Source organism: Tupaia chinensis, unplaced genomic scaffold, assembly GCF_000334495.1.
Source record: "Tupaia chinensis unplaced genomic scaffold, TupChi_1.0 Scaffold000201_1, whole genome shotgun sequence".
Lineage (NCBI taxonomy): Eukaryota > Metazoa > Chordata > Mammalia > Scandentia > Tupaiidae > Tupaia > Tupaia belangeri.
This window is the reverse complement of record NW_006159676.1, coordinates 3,035,666-3,046,906: the sequence shown is the minus strand read 5'-3', so window position 1 is coordinate 3,046,906 and position 11,241 is coordinate 3,035,666. Positions and strand designations below refer to the sequence as shown.

The 11,241-nt window shown below is 52.1% G+C and overlaps 2 protein-coding genes across 5 annotated transcripts in view; one reads left to right on the top strand and one right to left on the bottom strand.

Annotated features, from left to right (window-relative positions):
• The window catches only part of ANKLE1 (ankyrin repeat and LEM domain containing 1), a 6,797-nt gene extending 1,763 nt beyond the window's left edge, over positions 1–5,034 (top strand). Inside the window, 5 exon segments of the mRNA XM_027771288.1 lie at positions 332–1,045; positions 1,155–1,332; positions 2,729–2,888; positions 2,993–3,122; positions 4,742–5,034. Coding sequence (XP_027627089.1) covers positions 332–1,045; positions 1,155–1,332; positions 2,729–2,888; positions 2,993–3,122; positions 4,742–4,914 — 1,355 coding nt within the window. The 3' untranslated portion in view covers positions 4,915–5,034.
• A 3,631-nt stretch (positions 5,035–8,665) lies between these two features.
• The window catches only part of ABHD8 (abhydrolase domain containing 8), a 15,004-nt gene continuing 12,428 nt past the window's right edge, over positions 8,666–11,241 (bottom strand). For 3 of the 4 annotated variants that reach the window (XM_027771304.1, XM_027771306.1, XM_027771305.1), the window contains exon 5: positions 8,666–9,386. In XM_027771304.1, coding sequence (XP_027627105.1) covers positions 9,216–9,386 — 171 coding nt within the window. In that variant the 3' untranslated portion in view covers positions 8,666–9,215. The remainder of the gene's footprint in view (positions 9,387–11,241) is intronic. The other variant, XM_006147134.3, reaches the window with a different exon arrangement.

The following is an 11,241-nucleotide window of genomic DNA, read 5'->3' as shown; positions in this document are numbered from 1 at the left end:
GCGCCCAGGCGTTTCACCCACTCTTTGGCCCGGTTTTTTGTTTTTTTTTTTTTTTTTAAGAGAGATGTTTTTAGTATAGGGCATGTGCACTCACTGGAGAGACAGAGAGAGACAGAGACAGAAAGCGAGAATCACACCCCCGGGGGGGATGGCCACGTCTCAGTCCCTTCTCCTCCATTCTCCTCTCGGGATCCTGGGCACACACGCACATGCCAGGTGTGAGTTTTAAATCACCGGGTCTGGGACTTGAACCACAGTCGACTACGTGGGAGTCCAAAGATGTAACCATTACACCATCTGGTGGTCCCCTGACTCCTGCTTTTATCTCCAGACTCAGCTCTCTCTGGACCTCCTGATGGGACACTGGGCTCTACTACACTCCAAAGCCAGCCAGCCAGAGGTGACAACCAGAACACGGACCTGGAGGCTGATCTGGGACTTCCCAGCCTCCCTGCCTCTCTTGAGGCTGCAAATGAGTCTCCGGATAGGCCTCCCGCGTCACCACTCTGGGACTGTAGCTCAGATGCCTCCTTTGTCACCGCGGTGGAGGTCTCTGAAGCCAGAGACCCAGTGGCAGACCCGGCTGGTATACAACCCACCCAGACAGTACCCAGATCTCGGGGTAACCTCCAGGGGGCGCAAGGAGCCATAACGCCTGGCGGGGAGGCAGAGCTAAGTGCTCGTCTGCAGGGCCTGACTCTGACCTCACCCGTTGCTAATGGCTTTGAGCTGTCCCCCTCCTGGACGTCTCTGCTGGACGGGAGCCCAGCCTTGAGCCCTCTGCAGGAACCGCGGTCTGAACCCCCCAGGCGACCAGCTATCCTCCAGACACACGACGAGCAGACGTGCCTGGACAGTGACGCGGCAGCCCTCTGGCTGACGGAGGACGAGGAAAGTTCTTTGGGGGGCAGGGACCCTGTCCCCCCTGTGTGTGATCTGGAGCGGATGCAGGGACTCCGAGCACTTGGCGAGAGTCCTGGCCCCGTCACACCTTTGACTTGGCGCCACCACCTGCAGCGGCTCCAGGAAGCGCAGGCGGCTTCTGGTTAGTCCTTCCCGGGCATCTGGGGTCCAAGGAGCCTCCAGGAATCGTGGCTCAGTCCCAGCAGCTCTGTCCCTGCCTCTTCCTCCCTTGACTCAGTTTCCCCTCCTAGTCCCAGACTTTGCAGGGCGCAGCCCGGAACTGGCTGAGGCCCTGAGGACCGGCCGGATCCCAGACGCCCAGGGAGATGAGGACGCCCTGGCCCGGCAATTTGAGCGGCCGGATCCCACCAGGAGGTGGCGCGAGGGGGTCGTGAAGTCCAGCTTCACATATCTGCTCCTGGACCCCAGGTATGCCGGCAGGGAAGACCCGGATGGAGCTAGCACACAGCGGGCTTGGTTTTCTGTCTTCCTTTCTTTCTTTTTTTAATTTTTGTTTTGGAGAGGTTTTTGCTACAGGGAGCGTGCTCTCCCCAGAAAGACAGAGAGACAGTGAGAAATCACCCCCCAGGGGGGATGGCCACGCCGCAATCCCTTCTCCTCCATTCTCGTCTCGGGATCTTGGGCATGCACGCACACGCGCCCGGCGTGAGTTTAAACCACCAGATCCGGGGCTCGAACCGTGATCGACTACTTGAGAGTCCAGTGACATAGCCATTATGCTAACTGCTGGGTCCCTTTCTTTTTATAGAATTATTTAATTTTGTTTATGATTAATGTTGTTATTATTATTACTAATTATTTTGGAGAGAGATTTTTGCTATAGAGCACATGCGCTCTCACTAGAGAGACAGAGACAGAACGTGAGAGATCATCCCCTGGGGGATGACCATGCCACAGTCTCTTCTCCTCCATTCTCCTCTTGAGATTTTGGGCATGCACGCACATGCCTGGTGTGTGTTTTAAGCTGCTGGGTTCAGGACTCGAACTCGGTTGACTACATGAGAGCCCAGTGATGTAACCACTACACCATCTGCTGGTCCCTATTGTCATTCTTTTTAAAATTTGATCAGAGAGAGGGAAAGTGAGAAAGTGAACCGTTAAGGCCAAGACTCGAACTGCAGTTGACTGTTTCAGAGTCCAACACCTTAACCACCAAGCCACCTGCTGGCCCCTCTTTTCCTTTTATTTTTCTTTCTTTCTCTCTCTCTTTTCTTTTCTTTTCTTTTTTCTTTTCTTTTCTTTTCTTTTCTTTTCTTTTCTTTTCTTTTCTTTTCTTTTCTTTCTTTTCTTCCTTCCTCCCTCCCCCCTTTCTTCCCTTCCTTCCTTTCCCTTCCCTTCCCTATTCTTTTTTCTTCCCTTCTAAGGTTTTAATCATATAGGGCACTTGTATTCACTGGAAAGAAACAGAGAGAGACAGAAAGAGATAAAGTGAGAAATCACCCCCCCACGGGGGATGCCACACTGCAATCCCTTCTCCTCCATTCTCCTCCTGGGATTTGGGGGCACGCATGCACACACGCCTGGATCCTCAAGTCACCGGGTCCAGGACTCAAACCGCAGTCAACCATGTAGGAGACCAGCACTTTAGTGACCACGCCACCTGCTGACCCCTTCCAGCAGCTTCTTTATAAAAGGTGGTTGAACCCCATTCAAGTTACTGAGTATCCTCAGGGAACAGCCACCCCTCTCTGGTCCTACAAAGCTATATCACTGGGCATGGGTTCTAATTTTTCTATACTTTAGAGACTCTCCCTGGGGCCACTGTTTGTCATTCGTCCCTCTCTGCTCTGCCTCCTTCCTTCAGGGAGACTCAGGACCTGCCGGCCCGTGCCTTTGCACTGACCCCAGCTGAGCGCCTTCAGATGTTCGTCCGAGCCATCTTCTACGTGGGCAAGGGGACGCGGTCCCGGCCGGATTTCCACCTCTGGGAGGCCCTTGGCCGCCGTGGGCAGCCAGGAAAACAGGTGTGAGGACAGGGATCAGAGTCTGGTAGGGCCAGCCAGGCCATGCACAGAGACAGGGAGAAGGGTATTTGGGGGCTGAGTCCTGACTCTGCCCGTGCCCACAGGTCTGCCCCAAGGTGCGTCGGATCTTGGACATCTGGGCCAGCGGCCGCGGCGTGGTCTCCTTGCACTGTTTCCAGCACGTGGTGGCGGTAGAGGCGTATACTCGGGAAGCGTGTCTGGTGGATGCGCTAGGTAGGTAGCTGGTGTGTGGGGCAGGCGTCACCTGGGGGCATCCTACCTACCAGCTCCCTCTCGGGGCTCTTTATTCATTCAATGAACAAGTATCGTTTTAAGTTGGAGTTTTTGTTTTTGTTTTAAAATTAACTTTATATATTTATTTATTTATTTTAATTTTTTTTTTTGAGAGAGAGATTTTCACTGTAGGGCGCGTGCGCTCGCCAGACAGACAGAGAGAGACATAGAGACAGAAAGCGAGAAATCACCCCCCAGGGGGGATGGTCACGCCGCAATCCCTTCTCCTCCATTCTCCTCTCGGGATCTTGGGCACACACGCACACGCGCCTGGTGTGAGTTTTTTAAGCCACCGGGTCCGGGACACGAACCGCGGTCGACTATGTGGGAGTCCAGCGACATAGCCATGACGCTAACTGCTGGTTCCCTATTTATTTTAATTTTGACCAGAGAGGGACAGCACAAGAGAAAATGAGAAAGCAAGTCTCCAGGTCCGGGACTTGAACCATGGTCGACCATGTGGGGAGTCCAGTGCCCTTAACCACTGTGCCACCTGCTGACCCCAAGTAGCATTATTTAATTTGGGGCCAGCAGGTGGTGCGGTTGTTAAGGTGCTGGATTCTCACATAGCCAACTGCAGTTCGAGTCCTAGACCTGGCGGTTTGCTTTCTGGCTTTCCCCTTCTCTCTCTCTCTCTCTCTCTCTCTCTTCTCTCTCTCTCTGTCTCTCTCTGGTCAATTTTAAAGATAATAATAATAGTATCAGCAGATGGCATAATAGTTATGTTACTGGACTTCCATGTAGTTGAATGCAGTTCGAATCCCGGACCTGGCGGCATGCTTTCTCCTTTTATCACTCTCTCTGACTCTCTCTGTTCAAATTAAACGAATAATAATAATAAATGGAAATAAATGAATAAATCATTCTCTGAAGTTGACCAGAGCAAAACAGAGAGAGAGAGAGAGAGAGAAAGCAAACCACCAGGTCCAGGATTCAAACCATGATCAAACATGTGGGAGTTTCCAGCGACTTAACCACCATGCCACCTGCTGATTCCATAAATAATTTTGTTTTTGAGAGGTTTTTGCTATAGGGCATGTGCACTCGCCAGAAAGACAGAGAGAGACAGAGAAACAGAAAGCAAGAAATCACCCCCCGGGGGGGATGGCCACACTGTGATCCCTTCTCCTCCATTCTCCTCTCGGGATTTTGGGCACGCACACACACGCGACTGGCGTGAGTTTTGTTACCGGGTCCAGGACTCGAACTACAATCAACCACGTGGGAGTTAAGTGCCTTAACCACTATGCCACCTGCTGGCTCCTATTATTATTATTATTTTAAAATTTGACCAGAGAGAGAGAAAGAGGGAGGGAAAGTGAGAAAGAAAGCAGCCAGGTCCAGGACTTGAACCAGGATCAGCCATGTGGGGGTCCCGTGCCTCAACCACCATGCCACTTGCCAGACTCTCAACTCACTGAGCACTCCCTCTGTCCCTGGTCAGGCACGCATGTTGCTCCATTGGTTTATCCCTGCCTGAGGGCAATACTCCCAATTTCCTCAGGGGTGAGGAGGCCCCTGGGGCTGCGGCCCTGTAACCCCGTCTTCCATCTCTCCAGGGATCCGGACGCTGACCAACCAGAAGCAAGGTCACTATTACGGTGTGGCGGCGGGCTGGCCACCCCCTCCCCGCCGCCGCTTGGGGGTGCACCTGCTGCATCGGGCCCTTCTTGTCTTCCTGGCTGAGGGCCAGCGAGAATTACGACCCCAGGACATCCAGGCCCGTGGCTGAGTTCTGCAGAACCGAACTTCCCACCCGGATAGAGATCCGGGTGCTTGAATGCCCCAGCTGCCCCGAGCGGAGAGCAGCCCCCATCTCTGGCTTCAGACGGCAGGTGTATGTGTGTGTGTGTGTGTGTGTGTGTGTGTGCACGTGTGTGTGTGCAACTGGGGAACCAGAAGGTTCTTCGGAACACTGTGCAAGTTTGGTTCTAAGTGGACAGAATCCACTTTTTCTCTCTTTTTATTTATTTATTATTTTTGGAGAGGTTTTTGCTATAGGGTACATGTGCTTGCCAGAAAGAGCGACAGAAAGTGAGAAATCACCCCCCCAGGGGGGATGGCCACGCCACAATCCCTTCTCCTCCATTCTCTTCTCAGGATCTTGGGCGCACACGCGCCCAGCGTGAGTTTAAGTCACCACGTCTGGGACTCAAACTGTGGTCGACTACATGGTAGTCCAGCGACATAGCAATTATGCTAACTGCTGGTCCCTCTTTTAATTTAATTTAAATTTATTCTTAATTTTAGTAGAGAAAGACACTGAGACACAGAGAGAGAGAGGGAAACTGAGAAAGCAAGCCACCTGGTCTGGGACTCAAACTGTGGTCAGCCATGTGGGAATGTCCAGCACCTTAGCCACCACGACACCTGCTGGTTCCAATTAATTTTTTGTTTTTAAACATGATCATTATTTTAAAAATAATTATGCTTTAATTTTATTATTACTATTACTATTACTGTTATTATTTTCCATTTGACTAGAGAGAGACAGGAAGAGAGAGAGAGGGAAAGTGAGAAAGCAAGCCACCAGGTCGGAACTCAAACCATGGACAGCCATGTGGGAGTTCAGCACTTGAACCACCAGACCATCGGCTGGCCCCAGTTTTTTAAAAAATTCTTATTAGAATTTTAATTTGACCAGAGAGAGAAAAAGAAAGTGAGAAAGCAAGTCACCCCATCCAGGACTTGAACCACAATTGACCATGTGGGAGTCCAGTGCCCCAATCCCAAGTCCACCGTCATGTAGACAGAGGGGACCCACATGGTGGGAGGGCGGGGTACTATCACAGCTCCAGCAAAGCTCCATGCCCAACTCCAGAGACAGGTTCACTGATGGGGCCGGCAGGTGGCATGGTGGCTGAGGGCGTTGGACTCCCCACATGGCTGACCATGGTTCGAGTCCCGTTTCTGATGGCTTGCTTTCTTACTTTCTCATGCGCCCTCACTCTGTCCCTCTCTGGTCAAATTAAACTAACTAAAGGCAAATAACATAATTCTTATTTAAAAAAAAAAAAACAAGGTCATTGCTCAGACTAATAATTTATCTGTTTGAGCCTCAGTTTCTTTTTTTGCTGTAGGGCACATGCGCTCGCCAGAAAGACAGAGAGACAGAGAGACAGAAAGTGAGAAATCACCCCCCAGAGGGGAATGGCCACGCTGCAATCCCTTTTCCATTCTCCTCTGGGGATCTTGGGCACGCACAGACATGCACCCGGCGTGAGTTTAAGCTACCGGGTCCAGGACTTGAACCGCTGTCGAGTGGTGGAGTTCAGCAACATAGCCATTATGCTAACTGCTGGTCCCGAGCCTCAGTTTCTTTAATTGTACAATAGTGGCACTGAATGGTAGGACCCTGTCCTGGGGGTCACTGTGGGGGTGCCTGAGGGCATGCGGGTACCGGGTACCGAATGTGGCTGAGGCCCCGGTGGGAAATGTACAGAGGAACGGGAGGTGGGCAGGGCCAAGGTTCGCTGTGCCACCCTGGCCTCCTGGCATTGCCTCTGAACCGGTTCGAACTACTTTTACACGGACTTAACCGCGACTTCCCCAGCGACGCTCTGAGATCCTTCTCAAACTGGCCAAGGGCTCTGGAATACCAAACCGCGGTCCTGGTTGGATATTAATGCAGGGACGTCTGTGGTCCAGTTTGGGGAGTGAGGAGAGGGGTTTCCAGAAATTGCTTTTTTAGGGACCAGTAGGCGGCGCATGGTGGCTGAGAGCGTTGGACTTCCCACTTGGCAGACCACGGTTCAAGTCTGGACCTGGCGGCTTGCTTTCTCACTTTCCCTCTCTCTCTGTCTCTGTCTCTCTCTGGTGAGTACACATGCCCGATAGCAAAACTTAAAAATATTAATAAATAAAATTAAATAAATATTTTGAAAAAAGAATTAAATTTGACCAGAAAGGGACAGAGTGAGAGAGAGAGGGAAAGTAAGAAAGCAAGCCACCTGGTCTGGGACTTGAACTATGGTCAGCCGTGTGGGAATCCAACGCCCCTAACCATCACGCCACCTGCTAGCCCCGATAAATATTTCTTTAAAAAAAAAATTGCTTTTTTAAGAGCCCATGGTGGGCCAGCAGGTGGTGTATTTGTGAAGGTGCCAGGCAGGGGTTTGAGTCCCGGACCTGGCGCCTTGCTTTTTAACTTTCCTCTCTCACACTCTCTCTTTCTCTAGTTCTGGTGAGTACATGTGCTCTATAACAAGTTAACAATAATAATAAGAAATGAATAATAATAATATAAAAATTCCCATGGTTTAGAGATTTTAGGACTTCTGCTACCTCATTAGCTTTAGGGCTTGCCAATCATCAGGCTTCAGCGAATCAGGTCCCGCAGCAGGCGGGCTGTAGCCAGGGGGCGGTTCCACCTGTCTAGGATTTCCCCAAGGGACGTCCCAGGTTGCTCTCAGAGAATGGCAGCTCAGGGGCGATGCACCTGTCCCCTGCTTCCGATTCCTCCTCAGTAAAACAGGCAGGCTGTCCAGACACCGGCTCTGCTAAAGCGCTAGCAGTTACCGTGCCGTCACCCCGGAATACACAGACGTCTTTGGAAAAGAACCCAGAGATCCCCAAAATTCCCTAAGGAGATGGGATTTGTCCAAAGGCACCCCAAACCTCTGCCCTAATGACGTTTGGGGCTGGATCATTCTGTGACGAGGGATTTCCTGTGCACAGTAGGATGTGCATCCAGGGCTTCTGCCCGCAGAGCAGCAGCCTGTCCCCAGTTATGGCAATTAAAAATGTCTGGCCAGCAGGTGGCATGGAAGTTAAGGCGCTGAAAACTACATCACGGATCACGGTTGGAGTCTTGGACCCGGTGGCTTGCTTTCGCCCTTTGCCGTGAGCACACATGCCCTATAGCAAGCTTAAAAATAATAAGAGGGGATCATCAGTTGGCGTCATGGCTATGTCGCTCGACTCCCATGTAGTCGACCACGGTTCGAGTCCTGGGCCCGGTGGCTTAAACTCACGCCGGGCGCGTGTGCGTGCGTGCCCAAGATCCCAAGAGGAGAATGGAGGAGAAAGGATTGTGGCGTGGCTATCCCCGCTGGGGGGTGATTTCTCGTTTTCTGTCTCTCTGTCTCTTTCTGGCGAGCGCACATGCCCTATAGCAAAAACCTCTCCAAAAAGAAAAAATCTCTCTTAAAAAAAATGTTAAGACAGAGAGAGATACTGACTGGGCAGGGCATGGCCAGGAGACAAATGAACCCGTGGGTGTCAGGCACGCGGTGTAAGACCTGGTATACACACGAATCTCATGCAACCTCCATAAATCCTCACCCCATCCTCCATTGAACCTCCTCTCTCCTGACAGAGCCAGGGAGCTCAGTCCTTGAGACTATGGCTGAGAACATACCCCAGCAAACCCTGCCTTAGGAAGTCTGCGGGTCTTCAAGATGCAACCCCGGATCTGAGGAATAGGCACCAACACTCCTCTAAGTCCGTAGATGAGGCCCCTGAGGTTTAAGGAGGTCTGGAGATTCCGATTGTCTTTTTTTTTTATTGAGTTACAAGGTTGAGATGTGCAGATTCGGTGGCGTCAGCTCCCCCCATCCCTCCCCCCTTGGGCAACAATAGCTCCCAGCGCCGAGGAATGGGGGCGGGGGGAGTGAGGTCTTGGGCAATGGAATGGGCCTCGGAGTCCCTGCGGGGCTCCGTGATCCCAGGATTAAGCACAGCTGACACGGAAGATAGAGAGCGTAGGGTGAGGGGCCTTCCTCGGCCATGGAGTTGAGGGGAGGGTAGGCAGGGGACTTCTGTACAAGGTCATCCTCCGCGGGGGTCCTGGCTGCGGCCCCGAACTCGAACTGATGGCGCCGCAGGACGAAAGCAGAGAGCTCAGAGTGCACCTGGCTCCCTCCGATGCCACGCCCTGCCCAGCCGGCCTGGGGGCGTGTCCCTGACTTGACCACGCCCACCAGAGCGAACGGCCCCGCCCAGGCGGTCCGCGCTGCAGACCAGACGCGAGCTCTCCCCGGTCTCCTCGTCCTGCAGCTCTGCTCACCAAGCAATGCCCTGGCGGCCCGGTGGCTACTTCTTCTCCTCCGGAGGCGCCGGTAGGGGCTCGGGCAGAGCCCTGGGCGAGGGCTCGGGCTCCCAGAGCAGGAACTCGTGCAGCAGCGTGTTGACGGTCTCTGGACACTCTAACATCACCATGTGGCTGCCTTCATCGATGAGCTTCAGGAAGGCCAGGAGCAGGATCTGCGGGACACGCGGGGCTCAGGGAGGGCGAGGGCAGGTGCCCTGGGACACCGTCACCCATCATCGCCAAGGTATGGCGGATGGGAAGTCCCTCCTGCGGTCTGTCCTGCTTCCCGCTAGTTCCACCCAGGCGGGGAGCTGGAAGATGACCTTCTGTCCCGCTGCAGCCCCACTGAGTAGTCATTCATTCAGCATTTATTAAGGTACTACGGCCTGGGGCCAGCAGGGGGCGTGGTGGCTAAAGCGTTGGACTCCCAGATGGCCCTTCGCCATGTGGGAGTTCCAGTTCCAGACTTGGCGGTTACTTTCTTTCTCTCTCTCTCTCTCTCTCTCTCATTAAATATAGTAGTAAAGGGACCAACAGGTGGAGTGGTAGTTAAGGCTCTGGTCTCCCACATGGCTGACCACAGTTTGAGTACCGCGAAGTGTGTGTGCCGGCATGCCCAAAATCCCAGGGGGAGAACGGAGAAGGGATTGTGGTGTGGCCATTGCCAGGGGTGAAGGTGTGGTGGGGATGGGGGTGGGTGGGTGATTTCTCACTTTATGTTTCTCAGTCTCTGTGTCTCCAGTGAGCACATGTGCCCTATAGTAAAAATCGAACTAAAAAATAGTAATAGGGACCAGCAGTTAGCGTCATGGCTATGTCGCTGGACTCCCATGTAGTCGACCACAGTTCGAGTCCCGGACCTGGTGGCTTAAACTCACGCCGGGCACGTGTGCATGCGTGCCCAAGATCCCGAGAGGAGAATGGAGGAGAAGGGATTGTGGTGTGGCCATCCCCCCTGGGGGGGGTGATTTCTCACTTTCTGTCTTTCTGTCTCTCTCTGTCTTTCTGGTGAGCGCATGCACCCTGTAGCAAAACCCTCTCAAAAAAAAAAAAAAAAAAGAAAAGAAAATTATAGTGGACACACGTGCATGTGTGCCAAAATCCCAAGAGGAGAAGGGATTGTGGTGTGGTCATCTATCCACTTCAGAGCAATTTCTCACTTTCTCTGTCTTTGTCTCTCTTTCTCCGGCAAGCGCACACCCCCTTATGCCAAAAATCTAAAATTATTTTTATTTTATTATTTTTTTCAGTTTGATCAGACAGACAGAGAGAGAGAGAGAGCAAGCTACCAGGTCCAGGAATTGAACCACGTCAGCCATGTGGGAATACAGTGCCCTCAATCGCCACGCCACCTGCTGGTCCCAGCTTTTGGCAAAAATCTAAAAAAAAAAAAAAAAAAAAAGTCTCCAGACATTGCCAAACACCCCTGGGGCCAAAGTCACCCCCAGGAAAGAGTCACCAGGGAGACAGAGGTATAGACAAGACAGAGGTATAGATAGACTGCCAGCGTCTCTCCTCCCAAAGCAGGATTTCTCCACTTGGGGCCTCCTGACAGTGGGGCCGGACCACTGCTGGCATCTGTGCTTTCTAGAAAGTTGAGCAGCACCCCTGCCCTAAGCTCATTAGATTCCTGGAGTCCCTCCTCCTCCTCTGCTCTTTGTAAAAAACGCCTCCAGACATTTCTAAGTGTCCCCCGGGGGCAGAATCAGCCCTGGTTAAGAACTGCCAGTCCTGAGCTATTCTGAGTGCTAAAGAGTCCAAGAGCCTTTCTTGGGAGTTTCTAATCTAAAGATCCTCTTGCAGAATGACATAGCAGGTCATCGATTGGTCTCTGGTACAAATCCCTAGCTGTTGAAGAGAGCTTTCTAGGCAAGGTGGCATTGGTACATAATTATTATTTTTTAAAAAGAATTATTTATTTAATTTGATTTATTCATTCATTTGTTTTAATTTGGCCAGAGAGAGACACAGAGAAAGAGAAAGAGGGAAAGTGAGAAAGGAAGCCACCAGGTCCGGGACTCGAACTGT